At 34.3% G+C, this 23688-nt stretch overlaps 4 protein-coding genes and 1 pseudogene across 4 annotated transcripts; 4 read left to right on the top strand and 1 right to left on the bottom strand.

The window, feature by feature from the left end:
• Positions 1-4320: 4320 nt before the first annotated feature.
• LOC125816408 (CBS domain-containing protein CBSX1, chloroplastic-like) lies at positions 4321-11246 on the top strand. The gene is made up of 8 exons (XM_049496014.1): positions 4321-4709; positions 5604-5691; positions 5819-5883; positions 7867-7915; positions 9688-9740; positions 10078-10193; positions 10487-10544; positions 10652-11246. The coding sequence occupies exons 1-8, from the start codon at positions 4485-4487 to the stop codon at positions 10724-10726; spliced, it is 729 nt and encodes a 242-aa protein (XP_049351971.1). The 5' UTR covers positions 4321-4484; the 3' UTR covers positions 10727-11246.
• A 69-nt stretch (positions 11247-11315) lies between these two features.
• Positions 11316-12739, bottom strand: LOC125816390 (scopoletin glucosyltransferase-like; annotated as a pseudogene).
• A 657-nt stretch (positions 12740-13396) lies between these two features.
• LOC125816392 (scopoletin glucosyltransferase-like) lies at positions 13397-15257 on the top strand. Its single transcript, XM_049495997.1, has 2 exons — positions 13397-14038; positions 14117-15257. The coding sequence occupies exons 1-2, from the start codon at positions 13613-13615 to the stop codon at positions 15101-15103; spliced, it is 1413 nt and encodes a 470-aa protein (XP_049351954.1). The 5' UTR covers positions 13397-13612; the 3' UTR covers positions 15104-15257.
• A 2117-nt stretch (positions 15258-17374) lies between these two features.
• LOC125816389 (scopoletin glucosyltransferase-like) lies at positions 17375-19214 on the top strand. Its single transcript, XM_049495994.1, has one exon. The coding sequence runs from the start codon at positions 17657-17659 to the stop codon at positions 19079-19081; it is 1425 nt and encodes a 474-aa protein (XP_049351951.1). The 5' UTR covers positions 17375-17656; the 3' UTR covers positions 19082-19214.
• A 2810-nt stretch (positions 19215-22024) lies between these two features.
• LOC125816387 (scopoletin glucosyltransferase-like) lies at positions 22025-23467 on the top strand. The gene has a single exon (XM_049495992.1). It carries the CDS (start codon positions 22025-22027, stop codon positions 23465-23467), a length of 1443 nt encoding a protein of 480 aa, XP_049351949.1.
• Positions 23468-23688: the final 221 nt, after the last annotated feature.

Here is a 23688-nt window from a genome sequence, read left to right as displayed (position 1 = left end):
ATAAAAAGTTTGAGAGATGGTTAACTAAAATGCTTTTGGTTTGGTATGCACATATTGTAACTAGAGCTGTCAAAAGAATATGAAAAATCGATTGAATCTAAGTGAATCGAAGTGATTTATGCTATTTTTTAAATAATATCGTTGACTTTTATTTAAGTGTATAACCGTTCCGAACAATTAGGATGGCCTTTTTAATTTATGAAAAAAATCAAAATAATTCCGAACCGAACCAAATAATTTATATATTAATAATATGTTAAATTTTTATATATATATATATATATATATATATATATATATATTTTATAATAATTTTCAAATATAATATAACCTAACTCCTAGGCCGCTAGTGACTAGACAACTTTGGATTTTTGCTTTATAATTAACCTTTATTTAAGTAAGTTTAAAATTACAAGATACTATTATAGATACTTTATTAAACAAACGGGAAAATGCATAAATACCCCCAGCCTATTCCCAAAATCTCTAAGACACACTTAACCTTTACTAAGGTCCTATTATTCCCCTGAACTTGTTTTATATATAATTTTCTACCCCTTTTGGACATACGTGGCACTATCTTGTGGGCCCAGCGCGTGTTGACAATTTTTTCAAGGATAGTGCCACATAGGCCGAAAAGGGGTAGAAAATTAATTAAAAAATAAGTTCAGGGGGTAATAGGACCTTAGTAAAGGTTAGGTGTGTCTCAGGGATTTTGGGCATAGACTGGGGGGGTACTTATGCATTTTCCCTTAAACAATACACTATGTAAACACTCTTATTAAATGTTTACGATCAAACAATACGACAACAAAGTTTTACATTTTTGTCTTCTTCATGAAGAATTAAAGTACTTTTTCAAAAATATATTTGCGAAAGGAATATTTAATAGTAGTATATTTTGAGGTGATATTTTAAAAGTAAAAAAAATAAAAAAATAACTGAACCATACCGATACTAAAGAGAAACCAATATGATTGGAATGGTTTTTAAAAAATCTAAATTTTGTTATATATATATATAATATTATATAAAATAACCAAAAAAAATTGGAATGATATAATTTCTAAAAAAACGACCAAACCGTACTATTGACACCCCTACATATAATGATAATGAAAATGAATTAAAACTTTTCTCTTATTTTCACGAAATAGTTTACTCTACTCCTATAAATGGTGCATCTAAAAAAAAACACAACAATATTGTGATTAATTCTATTTTTGTCAAAAACAAAATATTATTAGTTTTTTTTTTTATCAATTTTAAACAAATTTCACATCAGACAAAATAATTATTCAATTATCTTTGTAATATTTAGAAATTGTTGTTTTTTTTTTAAAAAAGTTGGTTATTATCTCTATCCTATTTAAATTATGTACCTAAATTTAAAACTTCAAAATTATTTTTTTTTTAAATTGAGGTAAATTTGTCCTCGTTCTTAAAACAAGGATACTAACATGATTTAGTAGAAGGAGAAACACAACCTTAAATAATTTTATTGTCATAAAATAAGAATCTCCAACTTTTCGTAATTGAATTTTTTTCATAATTTACTTAAAGACTCCAAGTAATAAAAAAAATTAATCTACTCAATTCTTAATATGGATTCCACTTTATATTCATGATTCATTCTTATCTTGAATTATATACACTTTTTTTTTATTAATTGAGGTGAACAACCAAAACAATGAAAAATAACATAAACCAATAAATCATTTATAGAAAAAGATCCAAGTAAGACACAGTAGCTCCAAGTAATTAAAAAAACCAATCTACTCATTTCCTATTATAGATTCTACTCTATATCCATGATTCATTCTTATCCTAAATAATAAATAATATACACTTTTTTTTTATTAATAGAAGTAAACTGCCAAAGCAATGAAAAAACACATAAACTAATAAATCATTTATAGTAAGAATATATATGTATTTAGATTTTATTTTTTTCTTGTTTTTTATTGATTGTCTGTAATGAAATACTTTTCTAAATTATAACATAAAATTCACTTGCATTATAAATAGATAAATTTTAGAAATCTGCTACAAAATGTACCTCTATTTTCACTAATTATTTGTATAATTTCTACATTCAAATATATTTATAAAGTTATTGTTTACATGCTATTTTTACTTTTTTAAAATATATTAGAGTTTTGACTATTATTATTAGTAAATTGGTTTTATCTTTTATGTATGTTTTATTTCAGCATTCGTTATCAACATATGCACTAGTATTTTTCACTTTTTTTAACCTAAAAATAATATTTCTTTTTCGATATAATTTTTTCATACGAATTTTAAAAACAAAAAAAATTCATAAAATTTTAAAAGTGAAAATAAAGGTAAGAGTTAATAATGTGAGGATAGATAAATATTTATAAAATTAATTAGAATAATTTGTTCAAGTTGAAGGAAAGTAAAATTGAAGGTATAAATATTTTCTACTACTTTTTAAAAAAAATTAAGTTTGTCGATCTCCGATTATAAATTTTCGCTGACCAGATCTATAGGAACTCGACTATCTACAGTCTACTGTTTTTTTAGTTCTATTGGATGTAAATGGTTTTCACTAATTCACCTTTGGAAGAGATATTATGCATTTTTGAACAAACATCTCATAAATTAGATTTACTTTACTATTCTTTAAAAATATTTATTTTGGTTATGATGTTTGACCAGATTTTTAAAATATACAAATATTTATGTATAGTAACAGAATATATGTCTTGATATTATGCATTTTTGAACAAACATCTCATAAATTAGATTTACTTTACTATTCTTTAAAATTTTTTATTTTGGTTATGATGTTTGACCAGATTTTTAGAATATACAAATAATTATGTATAGTAACAGAATATATGTCTTGATATGAGAATTACGTTTGGTTTTTTTTTTCTCTTGAAGCACAGATTTAAAGTATATTTTAAAATTTTAAGTCAAAAGTCATCTTACCAAAACATTGTATTTTTATTACCATGTATAGTATGAAACAAAAATTTGGTATGATAATATTTAATTTACAATACGGTATGATAATATAATAACATAAAATTATATAAATAAATAGTTTGAAATAATTACAAACATGATTAAAGAAACTTATATAAAATAAAACTTCTAACATGATTATACAAGTACAAATAATCTAATTCCTTAACTTTCTAATAATAAAATAATCATTATTTCAATTTTTTTTTTATCATACTATACAATTTACTTCCCAAAAGAAAATAATCAATAAAACTTATAGTATTATAATAAGAACATCACTCTACCATGAATAAAAATAAAATTACTTTCAAATAACTAAATAAAATATGATAATTTTGATACATATAACAAAATCATGAAGACAAATAATAAGTGAAAAATAAAATTTTGCTACATATTTTTTAAAGAAATATTATGTAATATATAACCACCTTCACTATGTTACTAAATAGTAAAGATGCAATATTATAACTTGTTATTTGAGTTACTCTTAATCAGTGTTTTCAAAAACGTTTTTGGGGCGAGTCCCAGGGCGAGTCTCGGGGGGGGGGGGGGGTACCAAAAACGCTCTGGGGTGTAAATGAAAGATGTAGATCCATAAGACGTAAGTCCTTGGTGTAAAAACGTACGCTCGGGCACTTTTAATTTATTTATTTTCTTTAAATCACATTTTTATTATTGGTGTAATGATATTTCTCAAATAGTAATTATAATACATTTTTCTTCATTATTGATTATTAATGCTTATCTCAAATAAAAATCATAAATCATTTTAAAGATTTACTTTTGTTTTTTTATTAGTAATAAAACTATAAAATTGAATATATATGAGACTACACCCTGTAGATCCGTGGGACTTATGCCCTGTGTCTTGGGGCTTACGCTTCGCCCTATACTGTATAAAACGTCTCGCCTCACACCCCTGCCTTTTAAAATACTGCTCTCAATCTTCTTATATCTATAGATTAAAAAATTACTAAGTACCATTCATTTATTCAAGAATTATGAGAGTCAACAATGTTAATTAAAGATTTCAACACATAATTTGTGTAAGATCTGTTAGGTGAGCCCCGAGCATTGAACGTTAGGCGTGTTGAGGACGTACATTCAAACGCTTAGTACACAAATCTTACAAAACTAAGCCCCATACTTGAGTATCAGGACGTTTTACTAGAGCCCGCCTAGGCAAAGCCCCGAGGCGAATGGGTATGTTACTCCTACTTCCCACCGACCTCCCTGGGCGGTTTGTGAGTAACGGTCACTCTCCCAGACTCACGGCGTTATAAGAAAAGTAAAGGGAACTCTCACACGCAACGCTTTTTATTCCGCTGTCGAACAGTGACTCTTCTTTCCTCACGATTCTTTTCCTTCTTCACATTAATTAAGGAGGCTTACCAAACACGATTTCCGCGCAATATTTTCTCTTTGAATGAATCAGATCAACAACTCTGCAACAATACCAACATTTTCATCCTTCAATTCCAATGGAGTCCGTTCTCAATTTCAACTCAATTTCTCCGTTTTGCGTACTTAACTATCGCCTTTTTCCGACCACGTTCTCTTGCTCGGCCCGTCCACTTTCAGGAGATCCATCCGTTGCTAAATCTCGCCGATGTTTATCTCAACAGAAACTTTCTCGATCTCTTCCTCCGGCGTCTCTTCCTTCAACCTCCGCTAATGCCGCTGCTTCTACTTCAAATTCTCAGTCTGTAAGTGGACGCCTTACTATTCGTTGTTTAGTTTTTTTTCTCTTAGTTATGTTTCAGATTTACCAGAGAATGTCTCCGTTTTGGTCGCCAAGATTATATCAGACGCGTTTATTGTTAATAGTAACCAATTTTTTTTAATCGAGCGATCCAAGTAACTTGAGTTACCTCTCTATTACATACCTGGTTTGCAGGTTTTCTCTCTAAGAAAACTAATCGTTCTATGTTTCAGAATTTAAATTTTGAGAGTGAAACAAGTTTTTCTTGATTAGATTTTTTGGTGTATGCCTTTTAAAATATTTTAAGTTAACCTTTGCAATTTATTGGACTTATTTTATTTCAAGAAACTTATAACTTCTATGTCCAAATTCAGAAGTTTGAATCTCAAAATTCCTTGAATCTTGAAATTTCACCAGTGCCACATAAATTGACAGTATATTAGATATTATTCATGGCTGAGTTTCCCGTTGATTGAGTAGAACTATGGTGTTAAGGTATTTGAGTACTGTGAATAACAATAATTAACACTTGGTGCAACACTAACATAGTATGATTTAGTATGCTGCATCACATGTCTAGCTTGATTTCCAATAATTAATGCTTTCAATACTCATACTATGATTTGGTATGCTGCACCATATGTTTAGCTTTTGTATGAACTTTGTATTTTTTTCATTGATATATAACAAGCTAAATTTAACCAAATATCGAAACATGTCACATTACACATCAACATGTACAAAGATGGTCAAGAGTAGGAGGAGAGGGGGGTCAGGATAGAGGTAGAAGAACTGCTTTGATGTTAACCCATCCTTATTTTGCTAGTTTTTTTTGGTTGGAGATATTTCTCCAATTTTGTGATTTGCTCAACCTAATGAGTTACTTTTGACTTTTCAGCCAAGCGATGGACATTACTCAGTTGGTGACTTTATGACTAGGAAAGAAGATTTACATGTAGTAAAAACTACAACTAAAGTTGGTGAAGGTACTTCTGGATTTGCTTCCCTGGTTTTTAAAGTTTATAGACACATATGGAAAATATTTTTTGATAACTTTAACTGTAAACATGCTCATAATTCTGTTTTCCTTTATTTCTGCAATTTGATCTGCAGCCCTTGAGATGCTTGTGGAAAAAAGAGTTACTGGGCTTCCTGTAGTTGATGATGACTGGAAATTGGTAATTCCACTTAATTTACTTCCATAGGTTTTTGGAAAGATGTATGTTAATACCTTACATAGTCCATATCTTCCTTGTGTGGAATTATGAGTATTTTAATAGATGTATGTTTGTTGCAATGTTTTGTAAATTGATTCCATGAGCTCTGGGAGAATATCAATTTTCCTCCATGATTGCATTAAGATATTCTGCAAAAAAGTAAAGTCTGATCTTTGTGGGTGAAAAGTACTAGCAAGGGATCACTATTATGTGAAAGGTTTTACCTTATTTTTTATTTTATTTTTATGACAAGGGAAACCCGCAGCCGCTACCCTTTGGGTGCGCACATGATAAAACCCCCGCTCCTATGCAATAGCTCGCAAACCACATAGGAGAGGTAACCCGCACTAGGCAAGCCCGGTGCAAGGAGTTTCAAACTTGAGACCTCCACCATGGAAGTCCCAAGCCTTATTTTATATGTCCTTATTTTGGGGCATTTGGAAATCATCTTCACATTTGGCTTCTTACATGAAGAGGTGCGAGGGAAGTTTATTCCTGCAATTTGAGATGATACCTTGTGCCAGGATGCCTCTTCACTGGGACAAGTGTAAGCTGAATGTTAACAATTTGCAACATGCAGTTTCATGTTAGCCATGTTGTTAAAGAAGCAATGAGCCGAGGGCGGGGGCAGTCTTCTGATTAGTCAATCCAAGAAATGTCATATGGCTAGTCCAATGGGAATTCTGTTGACTTCTCTAATCTGACTTTGGTATTGTTCAAACTGTTTAAGCAACTTAATCCCTAGATAAAATGTGAGAGATTTCTGGAGGCTCCCCTCTGTAAGACACTTCATTTATCACCTTAGTGTTCTGACCTGGGCTCTCCGCTTCTCCCATATTCCTTTTAAACAGGTGCTTTCCTGGTATGTGAAATCCTACTACTAATTGGAACTACCAGGATATTATTATGATCATCAAAATAGTTCAGATATGTCTTACTAGTTACTAGCTATCTTCTCAATTTGGCTCACAAATATCTAGTTGCAATAGCTGGAAGAGGACGGGGTTTGGGCTTGGGATAGAGAAGCTTTGTGGTGGATTGGTAGGAAGGCAAGAGTTGGGGTATGTATCCTTTTCTTTTCCGGGCTTGGTGAAATATATCCATGTTATAATAAAAATCTTTTTGGGTGAGACATGCAAAATTTTACCTACCGATGACAGTGTCTCAGTAGTAATTTAAACTAGTACGAGAGGCACCGTTGATTCACATAAATTGGTCATCGCGCTTGGTTGAAGAGGCAATGCTGTAAAACTACTGCGGTTTGCGGTTAGATTGTAGCTAAACTTCTCTACGTCAAGAGTCCAGATGAGATGTGATGTATGCACTTCAACACTTGTCGTCTGCTGTCTGACCCATAGCAGGTACCTCCAGCCCCAAGGGCACATGTTGTTGTCTAAGTTATTGTAACGTAAGTGTTGTTTTGATCGCCTTGAAGTACAATTTCGGGTTGAGTGCAGGTAAAATTATTTGCAAACAACAGGGTATTTGTAAGTGGCAGAGTGTTGTTGCTGCCTTGATCCACTGAGATCAAGTTGTGCTGAGATTCAGGTCGTTGTCGCTTCGATGCATAAGAAGTATGTAATCATATACGACAATATTGCAACGAGAAATGTCTTCTCTTGAAATCCATGCAGAGTATAGAGCATAATTAGAGTAAAAAGATCCATATGAGTAATACTAACTAGTTTGGATTAAGGTTCAGCCACGTTGGTACGCTTTACTGTAGGTCCATTATTCTTTAGGAGTCTTTTATTGTAGTTGTAGTATGATTTCTCTCATCATTTATATTAGACAACTTGTCTTGCATGTGACAGCTATCCTGATCTTTTTGTTTTTAGAAGGAAATTCTCTCTCTTGGTCCTTTTTTTTATTTTTATTATCTGTAAATGCTCTCTTTTAGATCAAGTTATAAATGCACTGACAGAAGGTGCGACATTGTTGCAGGTTGGCGTTGTTTCTGATTATGACCTACTGGCACTCGACTCTATATCAGGTATGATTGAGGTTTTCTGGACAAATTTATACTTTTGCAACCTCATTACTCTTCTGGGAACTCTTCTCAAAATGCTGTATTCTGGTCCCAAGCATGTTTCTGAGTGATGCTCATGAGCAATATTAAAGTAGCTATGATGGGGGCAGCGTTCTTAACATGGAATCTGTAAATTTCTCAATGTCATATTGTTCTCATTTTTAAAATCTCAAGGCTGATATTTATACTTCATTATTCTATTCACAGAGCTGTCAAAGTTGTAAATGAGTTGTTGAATATCATGAATAAAAAAATTGAGTCTTAATAGGAGCTAGGAATCCAGAAGCCTGCTTTTCTTAAGTCTACTCTCTCATGCTCTTTTGAGACCAAGCTTTTACCTGGGAACTGAATGCTTAAGTATAAGGAATATGCCCTCTTAGCTCTAGGAATGAAGGAAAAGGAGTAGGACTAGGATCAGGAGGTCTAATCTCTCATGCTCTTTTGAGACCAAGCTTTTACCGGGGAACTGAATGCTTAAGTATAAGGAATATGCCCTCTTAGCTCTAGGAATGAAGGAAAAGGAGTAGGACTAGGATCAGGAGGTCTAATCAACGGAGGCAAGCAGGCAAAGGAATGGATGCTAGGAATGCTCTTTTTCCCTATTTCTGGTTAGGTCACATAACATTCTGCTGAGACTGCATGAGTGATAAGTGACTTCTGAATTTTTAACGAGGCACGTAACATTAAACAAGCAAGGGTCTCTTCTTCTTGTTTAATGGGGAATCTAAAATCTGGACAGATTCCCTGGGGAAGGGGCTGAGATGAGTAATACCTATGTAGTGCTTTGAGACTATAATAATCAAGCAATACCATCAAGGGTTGGTTACTAAAGAAGCAAAGCTGTCGGATTTCTCTGTATTCTGGGGCACTCTACTGTACAATTGCATATGCCTCTAATGTATAAGTAACATGAAAATTCTTTATTGTCTGGACATTTTCTACAAATAGAAGCGTTATTTGAACACAATATTTACCTTATTGATCAAGTATTCCACAGATAGCTCAGAAATAGCTCCCAGAAGGTACAGCAGGAAGCTTTTGTAATCAAAATGTCCTTTTGCAGTAGTGCTTTATTAAATGCATCAGCAGACATTTTCTTAAATTAGTTGACACCTGCCTTAATGATGATAGAGGTTCAGATTCAATATTGTTTGTAGTCGATGTTGAATCTGAAAAAAAAAACATTGTTTGTAGTCTTGCTGAGCTACACCTTTCAAATTCAGCTGACAAATTTACTAAAGAAAAAAATTGAAAGATATAACACTCTTCACATATGAATGAAAAGCGCAGGCAGGGTACCTTATCCAATAAATCTTTTACCAGCAATAGGACATCGAGTTTTCTGCCTTTAGAAGCCAAAAAAAAAAAATGAAGAAGGAAAATAAGAAAAGAAAAGAAAAAAAAAGGAGAAATAGGGAGAGGAGGAGGGTTAACAGAAGCAGAAAAAGATCAGGCTAAGTTCCTATTTCGTGAGTAAATCTGCTTTGACTACTTGAGAACTTTGAGATCTAGGTTAGCTTTTAATTATGCGCATAAACTGTTTCCCCGAATGACTGATGAGTGAGAGAGATATAGTAACCAGTTTGACTTTTGATGAATGTGTGGTTACTGTTTCTTTGTATGCTTCCTTAAATTGTTGAACCCTTGTTAAAAGTATAATTTATCCTCCATTGGTAGAAGTTGCACCTCAGTTCCTCTTTCTTCTATTTTCATATATATTTCATGTTCTTACTCAGGAGCTGGCCAAGCTGACACAAATCTGTTTCCTGATGTTGATAGTACTTGGAAGGTATGTTATAATCTTTTGTTCTAATAGTGGATGCCAAAGTTCGATAACATGCTAGGATATAGTTTTTGGCGAGTGATAGATATTACAAGTCAGAGTTCACTTATGAGTTTGGCTCTCATTTCGAGGGTGGAATTAGGATTACACCCACGTATTAGAGTATTCTAAGATAATTCTTTCTCTCTCAACAAAATTTTTTTTTTTACTGAAAAGAGCTTTCTGGATATTACTTTAAATACATGTCATTTGTAGTGGACAAGGAAATTCTTAGTCCATGAATTATGTTTACTTTCCATCTTTATCTTGTTAAGTATCTTGCTTTGATTCTGTGATTTTGTAGACATTCAATGAGGTTCAAAAGCTACTGAGCAAAACTAATGGAAAAGTTGTTGGTGATGTCATGACACCAAGTCCATTGTCTGTCTGTGAAAACACCAACCTTGAAGATGCTGCGAGGTAATTAAACAAGCTTTTGGTCTGCTTATTTATATTATAAGCTGTTACAAGATTCCAATTAGCTAGTGCTTTTGGTAACCTTCAAATTCTTTTTAATGCCTATTTCTGATTTTATACCTATCCATTTGGGAAGGCTGCAAGAAACTTGTTATGTAAGGCAGAGAATTCTCGCTGATCTTTTTCTGCTGCTGCTTGACTATAATATACTTGCGTATCACCTAATGAGAATCTGTATTATTCATTCAGCAATTTAACTGTAAAGTTGCCTTCATGAGATATTCTGCTGATTATAGGTTATTGCTCCAAACGAAATACCGTCGACTACCAGTTGTAGATGTTGATGGTAAACTGGTAATTTGCCCTCTCGTTCTCTTTTCTTGTTTTTTTTTCCTTCTTTTTTACTGAATTTGTCAGCATCGTGTAATTTCTGATGAAGCCCTGTTCGCTGAAATGTGAAGGTTGGGATTATCACAAGGGGCAATGTTGTTAGAGCTGCTCTTCAAATAAAACGCTCTACTGACAATACCCACTGACACTTGGGTTCCAGTGCGAATTGTTTGTTCATGTCAAGCCATGATGCTGCTGTATTATAATATATATTTACTCGTCCATTCTTTTGTCCTTGGCTTCCTACTGTACCAAGTGTGGCATCATTGGGAGAAGGGGAAGCAAGGGATTATATTGCCCAAGTACCTGCTGGTAAGTATAAACGTGATGCTTGTGAGCTCGAAATCCAAGAAAGATGGTACAGAGTCTAAACTCTCTGTGTAGCAAACATTTGATAAAAGGTGGGTCCTCCGTATGGATGGTACCCAGGTGCCCGACACTACCATTGGTTAGTTCTCAAACTTGTGATAGTATGAGAACCTAAACGATATTCTACGTAATGCAATATAATTTGTAAGGAAACTCAAGAGCTTGACCGCTCGAGACTCCATTGCTGCGTTTATTGTGCAATGGCAAAATTAGATTTTATGGTTTAATTTGGTGTGAAGATATTTCTACTTGTTGTACACTTAATATAAATATATGTAACACGTAAGACTTCTCACATGCTATCTTTATTTGCTCTCATCTTTTTTTAGACATATAGTAGTGGAGTTATAGGAATAAATGGTTTACTCAGTTACTTGTGGAACTATATGCACTTATATCTTGCAGTAAATCAGTCAAACCAGTGTAAGATGAGCCTCCTCCTTCAACTGCCTGCCTTGCCATTTTCGTGTACACTTTAGCTCTGCTTCTGAATCCTTCTGCTTCTTCACCCACAATGACTTTCTTTATTGCCTCGGTTATTGCTTCTCTTTTCACTCCCCCGCTATCTATTCTCTTCCATTGTACTGAACCAACGCCAACCCCAGTTCTCAAAACCTCAATAACCAACTTTTCGTTGTAGAATTGCTCTCCAAACACGGGCCATGTGACCATTGGCAACCCAGCTGATATTCCTTCAAGGGTCGAATTCCAACCACAATGAGTGACAAAAGCTCCCACAGCTTCGTGATCAAGAATTAGCAGTTGGGGTGCCCATCCTCTTATTATTAAGCCTTTTTCTTTTGTTCTTTCCTCGAATCCTTCAGGCAGACACTCTTCGTTATCTGGTCTTACAACCCAAATGAATTCTTGTCCAGAAGCTTCAATTCCCATAGCAAGCTCTTCCATTTGTGAAGCAGTGAAAATGGCAACACTCCCAAACATACGTAAACGATGGAACTGGATTTCTTCGAATCAAGCCATTTCATGCACTCATGCTTATCGATAGAGGAGTTCTTCCCTCTTTCAGCTTTATCTTCAATGTCCCTGTTACACAACGAGAGTGGGCCAATAGCCCAGGTTTTTCTACTCAGAACATTGGCGTAGTATTCAACATAATCTGGTTCGAGCTCATAGAAGCTATTGAAGATAACTCCGTAGCCCTTTAAACCGGACTCCCTGAGTTCTTTTATCATCGGGGACATATCTTTCTCTTCCTCAATTCGATCGAATGGGGTCAGTTGTGTTCTGGTCAGCTTGATTTGGTGAGGCAAATTCGGTATAACAAAAGCATCAGAATCAGAGGATACATTCATGAAAGGCTTATAACGTGTGACACTATCAGTGACACAAAGTGCAAAGTAGCTTGTCCCATGAAAAACCAATCTTGGAATGTTAAATTTGGCTGCACTGTCATATGTCCAAGGAAGGAACATATCAGAAACAAGACAGCTGGGGCGGCATTCTTGAAGAAGCTGCTCGAATGGTTCTTTCATCATAGTTGTAGCCATGGTGAAGTTGTTTAGCAATTCATCAGTAGGGATGAGATCAAGACGCTCGCATCCTTCAGGCAAGCCATTTTCAACAGCTTGGAATTTGATCAAACGGATGTCTATTTCATTTCCTTCTTGCTTGTTTCTTTGAATAGCTTTAGAGAAAACAGATTGATTGAGAGGAGTGGTAATTATGGTGGCCTTAACACCACGAGAAACCACAAGCTTTGCCATGTCAAGTGTAGGAATCATGTGGCCATGAGCCATCAGGGGAAAGAAGAAAAAATGGAGCTGATTCATATGCTAAAACTTGGAAGAAACAAAGGTGTTGCATAAGAAACTAGATAGCAATGTAAAGCTCATTAATTGCTTTCAAGTCCTGTCTTAGACGATTGGAAACTAGTTTTTGACTTTTCATTTCAAAGCAATATGAGACGCACATTTCTTGGGGAAAATAGTACATTGAATAGTCATATGCAATCAACCAAAATGGGGCAATGGATTAGGGGCCTAGCCAAGTCGGTGGAAGGATAAAGACTGCTTTCAAAATCAGGTCATCGATTAATAATGCGACTTGTAGAAGATTCCCTCCCAACAAGGATAAAGCTCAGCATTTCTCTAATTTGAATTGGTAGTTGACTTTTACTCCTCCAAATTAGATATTGAATCTTCTTAGCTTTTTTATGTTTTTTTTTTTTTTTTTTATATTTTGAATCTCATTGTGAAAATTCTAATTCCGCCACTGGGCTAGGAAAGGGTTGTTTATATTTTGAACCTCATTGTGAAAATTCTAATTTTGCTACAGCACTAGGGAGAGGTGAAGACAGGCGTTTTATGTGAAAACACAAGTCATGATAAATGTGCTAATTGCCTTATTAAGTGAAGGACCAAGATGTAAGTATCATGCAAGATGGTCTTTTGCTGTCAATTAAGACTTGTTTTTTAGTAAAAAGACAAAATAATCTCTATAGTAGAAGAGAGATTTGACTTGACACGAAGTTTAAGAAAGAAAAACGTCTATCTTCTGTGTTCTAGCTAAGTTTCTTTCATTCCAGAGAGTTCTTTCATGTTCTAGAGAACCTTTAAAGTAGTTTACTATAAAACAATCAATTTCTCTTTACATTTCTCGCACAAATTGTTATATTAAACCACGGACACCAAGTGTTTGTGAAAATGGTTGTAATGGCTGATGACCAGCTCCATATTTTTTTCTTTCCAATGATGGCGCATGGTCACATAATTCCTACCTTGGACATGGCCAAATTGTTCGTTTCACATGGTGCAAAGGCAACTATTATCACCACTCCTCTGAACTTACCCATCTTCATGCAATCCATTGAAAAACTCAAACACTTGGGGCTGGAAATTTACGTCAAAGCCATCAGATTCCCTGCAGTGGAAGCTGGTTTGCCTGAAGGATGTGAAAGAATGGATCAATTGAATTCTTATGATTTGGTCCCCAAATTCTTCAAGGCCACCACCATGCTTCAAGAACAACTAGAGCTACTACTCCATGAATGTCAACCCAACGCTCTCGTTGCTGACATGTTCTTCCCCTGGGCTACAGAATCTGCTGCCAAATTTGATATCCCAAGATTGGTATTAGTCGTTTTGATTTATTGTAACGCTTCCCACCCCATTGTCATCTATACTTAAAGATTAAGTTTAATTTTACAGGTATTTCATGGGATGGGCTTCTTTGCGCTTTGTGCTTCGGAGAACCTTAGGCACTACAAGCCTCAGAAGAATGTGTGTTCAGATACTGAACCTTTCGTTGTCCCGAATCTTCCTCACAAGGTAAAGCTCACAAGGATGAAATTAGCTCCGTATGATCGAGAAGAAACAGAAATGACTAAGTTTATTGAACAAGTGAAGGAATCCGAGTCAACAAGTTTTGGGGTCATTGTTAATAGCTTCTATGAGCTTGAACCAGATTATGCTGATTATTACAGAAAGGTTTTGGGTAAAAGAGCATGGCACATTGGACCCATTTTGCTCTGCAACAGAAAAAACGAAGAAAAATTCCATAAAAGCATCGACCACAAACAACATGAGTGCTTGCAATGGCTGGACACGAGGAAACATAATTCAGTAATCTATGTTTGTTTCGGGAGCATGTCTAACTTTACTGATTCCCAAATTGAAGAAATTGCATTAGGCCTTGAAGCTTCAGAGCAAGAATTCATATGGGTAGTTAGGAAAGGCAAGATTCCAGAAGGATTCGAAGAACGAACAAAAGAAAAAGGATTAATCATAAGAGGGTGGGCACCCCAAGTGCTGATTCTTGATCACGAGGCAATAGGAGCATTCGTGACTCATTGTGGATGGAATTCAACGCTTGAAAGCGTATCAGCAGGGGTTCCAATGGTGACTTGGCCTATGTTTGCAGAGCAATTCTTCAATGAGCAATTGATAACTAAAGTACTAAAAATTGGGGTAGCAGTTGGGGCAGAGGAATGGAGCATAGTGGTGGATAATGTGAAAAGTGAAGCAATTACAAAGGCAGTGAAGCGTGTAATGGTTGGGGAAGAATCAAAGGAAATGAGGAGGAGAGCAAAAGAAGTCAAGAAAATGGCGAACAAGGCTGTTGAAGAAGGTGGATCATCTTACAGTGATTTGAATGCACTGTTTCAAGAACTAAGAACCATTAATTTGCACATATAAAATGGTTTTATCAATGGTTTAATTTGCATATTTGGTTTGTGTTCGAAGAAATCGAATGAGCTTTTGGTATCGAAACCATGTAATACCGAAAATTTGTTATATGTGGTGCGAGGTCAATTGAGCGACTAACTTTGAGCCACACGTCCGTTATACCGCTTTTTTTTTTCTTTTTTCTTTTTTATGTTTCTATATTTTTATATAATTAATTTCTTATTTTATAAGAAAATGATCTTCACTAAATAATACAATTATTATTTCTAAAATGACCATACAAAAATTGCTAACGTTCTATTTACGTTTTCTTTAGTTGAGTGTCTGAAATCAATGGGCTAAGAAATTTTGTTGTTTTAACGGTGTCTAAAATATCTTATTTAATCATTTAAAAATATCATTTTACTTATATATATACGATATAATTTTTTGACAAAAGATATCCGCTTAAACATAGCTTAGTATAACTTCGCCCTGGTTAGTATTGTCATTTCATCCGAAGTATTTATCGAATGAATTTTGGCATTTTGCTAAGTTTTTGTCTATTTTTGAGGTTAGTGCAATTTTTAGTGGTGTGACTTTTGGAATTTGATTTAGAATTTTCTATTGTTTTTGCTTAACTTTTTTAAAAAAATTAAAGTTTCAAAATCGATCAAAAAAACATTTTAAATTCGAGTTATAGATCAGGAGAAATAATTTTTGTCATTAACCCTACTTTAGTAAGATAAATTTTAGTCATCACATGACATTTATTGGAGGCACGTTTATGTTTGGTTGATTACCTTTCCTCTACGTATTGCTTGAATAACTCATTCTATTAATTTGTTGCCGAACTCTTCAATGAAGATTTTAGAGTATTTAATTTCCATTTTTTGTCATCCACTCATCACTCCAATCTGGTCATCCCACCTAAGGTATCTTAATTAATACTCCTTTCGTGGCTAATTTTGAACTTTGCATTTTTTAAAATAAAAAATTAATATAAATATTTTACTCCTATTTTCAACGTTAAAAGTCTATAGACTATACTCCAATGCTAGCTCAATAATAGAGTACTTCTCAACTCCAAGGTGTCTTCATATCTTGCCCCCTCCATTTAATTTTTACAAATTAAGAGTTCATCAAATTGACTATTGTGAAGCGATTTGCGAAATATGACAACTAAAAGTAAATAGTGAGAGTATGTTTTCTTCTATACTATCCTTAGTATTAAACAATTACATTAAAAAGTGATAGTTAAATTTAGAGTTAAAAAATTCACTAATAATGTTAGCTTACTATTATATATCTCTAATTAATTTTTTTTAAGAATATATCAAATTAATACGAGTTAAATAATATAAAAAGATAAAGGAGTCGTAAACGCATAGAAAGAAGTTATTAACTCCAAAGTCTAGGTCAATAAATCAAATTCTATTTTATTTTTGACAGGATTAGGAGGATTTGTACGAACCCTTCATTACGATTGAGTCGTCAATTAATTTTGTTGGGGTTCACAAGTTAATATACATATATATTTAATTAATTTTCTAGTAAAAATATAAAAATCTACGAATAATTTACACCTATGTGGTCACCACCACTTTCTCAACTATTCCGCCAAAATCAAATGATAATTATCGGTTCCTACTACAATAATTTAGCAGCTAATGAACAAAATGCATCTCACCATCTTCTAGATGATTTGTAAAACGGTACATACTACTTCTTTTTGCCCAATAATAATTGTCCACTATTGACTCGGAATAAGAATTATCAATAATAATTGTTCACAGTTGAGTTGGATCAATAATTAAGAAGCAGTAAATGATAAGAGTCATTTTATCAAATCACCCTTATTAAATAGTCTTTATAACAAGGGTAAAATAGACATAACATATTAAATTATTCATTAATTTCATAAATTAATATTATTAGACATTAGTATAGCAGATAAGTAAAGATGAGCGAAGGAGTAGTATCCAATGTCTCAATCGAACTGACTCGCTCATACTTTTAAACAATGTTTTCGTCTTTGAACAAAACACCCCTCTTAAATTAAGGTAAATAAAGGAAAAATTATGTTTCACTTGACTTGTGACGGAAGGGCATATGTCACCTGTATCTGCACTTGGTCTTACTACTATGTTCTCTTCTGTAAGTTTGCATCTCAAGAAATTGGGTATTTCCACACCCTGGACCCCACTACTGCTCATTGATAAGGCAAGTTATTCCGATTTAAATTTTGAAATTAAATATATCTCATGTTTGATTATAGGTATTTGTTAAAATCGATATATGTTATAGTCATGATTTTAATAAAAAAAATTATAATCATGAAATTAAATATTCCGATCTTAAATCAACCAAACCGCTACGAGTAGTTTGGTTTTGCCTGTTAAATCAACCACGTGAGTGCTTACGTTACGTCTCTACTTCCAACTTGAATAACAAGTTAGTCTTATATGCAACTTCAACGAAAGTCACTAATAATTCCACGTATATATAAAGTGACACTCATGCAATTAGAACTCAAAATAACCATACTTTCCATTTCTTTGTTTCATTCAAGCATTTTCACAAATGGGTCAGCTACATTTTTTCTTCTTTCCCATGATGGCTCAAGGCCACATGATACCTACACTTGACATGGCCAAGCTTGTTGCTTCTCGTGGTGTTAAGGCTACTATAATCACAACACCTCTCAATGAATCTGTTTTCTCTAAAGCTATTGAGAGAAACAAGCATTTGGGTATCGAAATCGATATCCGCTTGCTAAAATTCCCAGCTAAGGAGAATGATTTGCCTGAAGATTGTGAGCGTCTTGATCTTATCCCTTCTGATGACAAACTCCCAAACTTTTTAAAAGCTGCAGCTATGATGAAAGATGAATTTGAGCAGCTTATTGATGAATGTCGCCCAAATTGTCTTGTTTCTGATATGTTCCTTCCTTGGACAACTGATAGTGCAGCCAAATTTGACATTCCGAGAATTGTTTTCCATGGCACTAGTTACTTTGCCCTTTGTGTTGTTGATAGCATCAGGCGTAATAAGCCTTTCAAGAATGTGACATCTGATACTGAAACTTTTGTTGTACCGGATTTGCCTCATGAAATTAAGCTCACTAGAACACAATTGTCACCGTTTGAGCAATCGGATGAAGAGACGGGTATGACTCCCATGATTAAAGCTGTTAGGGAATCGGATGCAAAGAGTTATGGAGTTATCTTCAATAGCTTTTGTGAGCTTGAATCAGATTATGTTGAACATTACACTAAGGTTGTGGGTAGAAAAAACTGGGCTATTGGCCCGCTTTCGTTGTGTAACAGGGACATTGAAGATAAAGCTGAAAGAGGGAGGAAATCATCTATCGATGAACACGAGTGCTTGAAATGGCTTGATTCGAAGAAATCAAGTTCCATTGTTTACGTTTGTTTTGGAAGTACAGCAGATTTCACTACAGCACAGATGCAAGAACTTGCTATGGGACTAGAAGCTTCTGGACAGGATTTCATTTGGGTTATTAGAACAGGCAATGAAGATTGGCTGCCTGAAGGATTCGAGGAAAGAACAAAAGAAAACGGTTTAATCATAAGAGGATGGGCACCCCAAGTGTTGATTCTTGATCACGAAGCTATTGGAGCTTTCGTTACTCATTGCGGATGGAATTCGACACTGGAAGGAATATCAGCAGGGGTGCCAATGGTGACATGGCCAGTATTTGCGGAGCAATTTTGCAATGAGAAGTTGGTGACTGAGGTAATGAGAACTGGAGCTGGCGTTGGTTCGATGCAATGGAAAAGAACAGCTAGTGAAGGAGTGAAAAGGGAAGCAATAGCAAAGGCGATAAAGAGAGTAATGGCGAGTGAAGAAGCAGAAGGATTCAGAAGCAGAGCAAAAGAGTATAAGGAAATGGCAAGAGAAGCTATTGAAGAAGGAGGATCATCTTACAATGGATGGGCTACTTTGCTACAAGATATAAGTTCATATACTTCCACAGCTCATTAAGTAGTGATTCAAAAAAAAACATGTATGTTTCTATGTTATGTGTGTGTACGTTTTCTGTTTTGCTGATTTGATCATTACCTTTTGTCACTTCTTCTAATAAATTAATGACTTCAAAAAGAATATTTCAACCCAATATCACTCATCTCGATTATCAACATAAAACTTTCGTCACACGTCATATTATTCACAAACACGAAGATGATGTATGTACTATGGTAGTAAAACAAACTACTCCGTATATTGCAACTTTTAATGTGACGAAAAGAGACTCTTCTTGACTAATTGCTCCAAAATCGTGTAGTTAAACATCTCCACGATAAATTGAAATTTGAAATTTGGACACGTGAATAATACATAGATGGAAATCAGTATTTTCAAAAACATTTTTGGGGTGAGTTTTGGAGTGGGGCGTACCAAAAATGCTCCGGGGCGTAAATAAAGATGTAGATCCATAAGGTGTAAGTCCTAAAATTTGAGGCGTATGCCCCGAGCATAAAAACGTAAGTCCTGACGTAAAAACGTATGCCGGGCGTTTTTAATTTATTTTTTAACCTTTTTTGCTTTACATCATATTTTTATTTTTATTATTGGTGTATTGATATTTCTCAAATAGTAATTATAATATTTTTTTTCTTCATTATTGATTATTAATACTTATCTCAAATAAAAATCATAAATCATTGAAAGCTTTACTTTTGCTTATTTTATTTGTAATAAAAAAAAAAATTGAACATACATGAGACTATGCCTCGTAGATCCATGAATAAGTCTCCCCATATCTCAGGGCTTACACCTCACCTCACGCCCCGCCTTTTAAGACACTGGATGGAATAATCACTACTAATCAGTCTCCGCAATTGTTGAATACTTCCATAAGGCCAAAGACTTTTGTGAATGCTGCAAAATTATGAGACGCCAGATCTCAAGTTTAGGTGGGTTGTTCATTTAAGTTGTAATTATTCGCCCGACTGTTTTGACTATTGTTTTCCAAAATAAATAAGTCCTAGTCCGTTTTCAGCATTGATGTTAGAATTTACCATTTCTCAATTACAATGGTATAGCTAATTAAAAACTTATTACATAAAACAACAACAGAAAGAAGGTGAGTCTACTACATATACCTATTGCTTTCTTGGTACTATCATGTGATTTATAAACTTTAAATCAATCACAAACACCGTCAGCTCATTATTGAGACCTGGTTCTTCTGTCGATATTTGTCAATCATCACAGCACTAATCCCGAGTTGGTGGAGGTTGTAGTCCGATCGCTGATTCAGGATTCTTGATCATCAAACTGCTGGATCATGAATGAACTCAAAGATAAGAAGACAATTGTACAGTCGATTTGCAACAGTAACTTGGCTCAGCCCAATTTTTTAATGAGAAATATGGTGAAGTTAGGTGGTGGGAATGAGTCGATGAACAATGTAGCTCAAGAGTGGCCGACAATTTGAAGCTATATTATGTTTTTTAGTATATTCTCACTTCGACCTTACTAAACAAAGCACCGAATTCTGGAGAAGTAATGCATTAATCTTCTACTTCCATGATTTGTTCATCTTGTATTCCTAAGATACTTGGAACAAAAACTTTGAAGAACTTGATAAGAAACAACAAGTTTAAAGAGCATTTTCAAAACTAGAAAATTAAAACTAGTAGAGAAAATAAAATTAGAAACAGATTATAAATAATATACGAAATATTTTTCTTAAAGAAGAAAATCGAGCTCACTGAATGCACAGTGTCTCCTTAAGGAAATTATTCCCCTCAAGTACCCGAGGTTAATGAAATATATCCTCCCAAGATAGAACGATCTTACTCACCGGTGTATTGGTACCTAAAACCACAGTGTCAGTGAACCACTCAACGGCAGTAAAGTACACTTAGAATACTAGATTTAGTAGTAGTAGAAGAAGTCTAGAAAAATTAGTTTAACTAAAATGAGAGGAAATCCCTCAATTTATAGAATACAAAGGGTAGTGTGAAAATGTTCTTATTGTGCGTTACCAGAAAGGTCACAATCTTTCGGAAATGTCACAACTTTTCATAAAAGTCACAATTTTTCATAAAAGTCGCAACTCTTCATAAAAGTTCCAATTTTTCATAAAAGTCACAATTTTTCATAAAAATTGCAACTCTTCATTTTCCATTCACACCTTTTAAAACCCAACAAATGCATCATAAAATAATTCTATATTTTAATCCAGAATATTATCTCTCATACCAAATGACCCTTAGAGGTTTATTTACGCCGCCATAAAGTAGAAAGCATACAGTAGCCAGAATGGTCATTTTTGGATACTTAGATCCAGAAAACGGTAAGCAACAGAAACTAACAAGAGAGTTGGATCGATGTGAGTGTTCTTCATGACAATATTTTCTACTTAGAATCTACTTTGTCGCATTTGATCAACAGTCGTCTCCGATCGTATTTTAATTAAGAACTTGATTCTTTCACCATGTGCATAAAACTTGTGCAACTCAATTCCTCCAATAGACATGCAAAGGAACTTGTTCTTCTATAGTTGTTTGTCAATCATAAACATTGTCAGCTCATTATTGAGACCTGATAAAGACCTGGTTCTTCTGTAAATCATCACAGCACTAATCCCAAGTCGTCAGGATTCTTGATCAGCAAACTGCTGGATTTGCACCAGTAACTTGGCTCAGCGCAAATTTTTAATGAGAAATATTGTGAAGTTAGGTGGTGGGAATGAGTCGATGAACAATGTAGCTCAAGAGTGGCAGACAATTTGAAATCATGTAGGGCAAAAATTCAATGAACATTACAAAGTGGATTAATAGTAAAGGCAATAATTTTTCTTAACAGTTTCCCTGTTTCGAACAAAAAAGTCTATAATATATGATGCATTGGTAATTCTTGCAATCCTTCAATTACAACTGAATAAGCTCATTCCCAAATAAACAGAAAATTGAAGGTATGAGTCGACTTCATTTTTTCTTCTTTCCCCTGATGGCTCAAGGCCACATGATTCCTACACTTGACATGGCTACGCTCGTCGCTTCACGCGGTGTTAAGGCCACTATAATCACTACCCCTCTCAATGAATCGGTTTTCTCAGATTCTATCGAAAGAAACAAGCATTTGGGTATCGAAATTGACATCCGTTTGATAACATTTCAAGCTGTGGAGAATGATTTGCCTGAAGGATGTGAACGTCTCGATCTCGTTCCTTCCCCTGAATTGTTTAAAAACTTCTTCAAAGCTACAGCTATGATGCAAGAACCATTTGAGAATCTTGTTAAAGAGTGTCATCCCGATTGTATTGTTTCAGATATGTTATTCCCTTGGAGTACTGATTCTGCTGCCAAATTCAACATTCCAAGAATTGTTTTCCATGGCACAGGTTTCTTTGCTCTTTGTGTTGCGGAAAGCATCAAACGTAATAAGCCTTTCAAGAATGTGTCATCTGATTCTGAAACTTTTGCTGTACCGAATTTGCCTCATCAAATCAGGCTGACCACAACACAATTGTCTCCGTTTGATCTAGAAGAGGAAGAGGCAATTATATTCCAGATATTTCATGAAGTCAGGGAGGCGTACTTGAAAAGCTATGGAGTTATCTTCAACAGTTTCTACGAACTTGAACCAGATTATTTTGAACATTATACCAAAGTTCAAGATAATAAATCATGGGCTATTGGGCCGCTTTCGCTGTGCAACAGGGACATTGAAGATAAAACAGAAAGAGGGAAGAAATCCTCTATCGATAAACACGAGTGCTTGAAATGGCTTGATTCGAAGAAATCAAGTTCTATTGTTTACATCTGTTTTGGAAGCGGAGTAAAATTCACTGGATCACAAATTCAAGAACTTGCAATGGGAATTGAAGATTCTGGACAAGAATTCATTTGGGTTATCAGAGAAAGAAAATTCAAACAAGAAAATGAAGACTCGTGTCTACCTGAAGGATTCGAGAAAAGAACGAAAGAAAAAGGAATAATCATAAGAGGATGGGCACCCCAAGTGTTGATTCTTGATCACGAAGGTGTAGGAGCATTCATGACTCATTGTGGATGGAATTCGACCCTGGAAGGAATATCAGCAGGGGTGCCATTGGTGACATGGCCTCTGTTTGCTGAACAATTTTTGAATGAGAAGTTGGTGACTGATGTTTTGAAAATTGGGGTTGGGGTTGGTTCAGTAAAATGGGAGTTAGTAGCAAGTGAAGGAGTGAAAAGAGAAGAAATAAGCAAAGCAATAAAGAGAGTAATGGTGAGTGAAGAAGCAGAGGGATTCAAAAACAGAGCAAAAGAGTATAAGGAAATGGCAAAACAAGCTATTAAAGAAGGAGGATCATCTTACAATGGATTGACTAACTTGCTGCAAGATGTAAGTATGTATGGTACTAAAATTGATTAGATATATTTAAATTTGAGTCTGATTTCTAGTACTCGATTCACATGGAAATGTCCTTTTATTTTTGTTATGTTTTATTTAAAAACATGTACTTTTTCGTTTTCATTTAAATAATAATAATGACATCGTATGTGGATGAATCATTAAGGTAAATAATATCATTGTTTAGTCAACATGATATAGAATCATCAAAATTGACGAGACAGAGTTACTCTGAATGGTAA

This window comes from Solanum verrucosum, unplaced genomic scaffold (genome assembly GCF_900185275.1).
Source record: "Solanum verrucosum unplaced genomic scaffold, falcon-dt-bn FXZP01000261.1, whole genome shotgun sequence".
In the NCBI taxonomy this organism is placed as follows: Eukaryota; Viridiplantae; Streptophyta; class Magnoliopsida; order Solanales; family Solanaceae; genus Solanum; species Solanum verrucosum.
The sequence above is the reverse complement of the archived record's forward strand: the minus strand, read 5'-3'. Positions and strand labels throughout refer to the sequence as shown.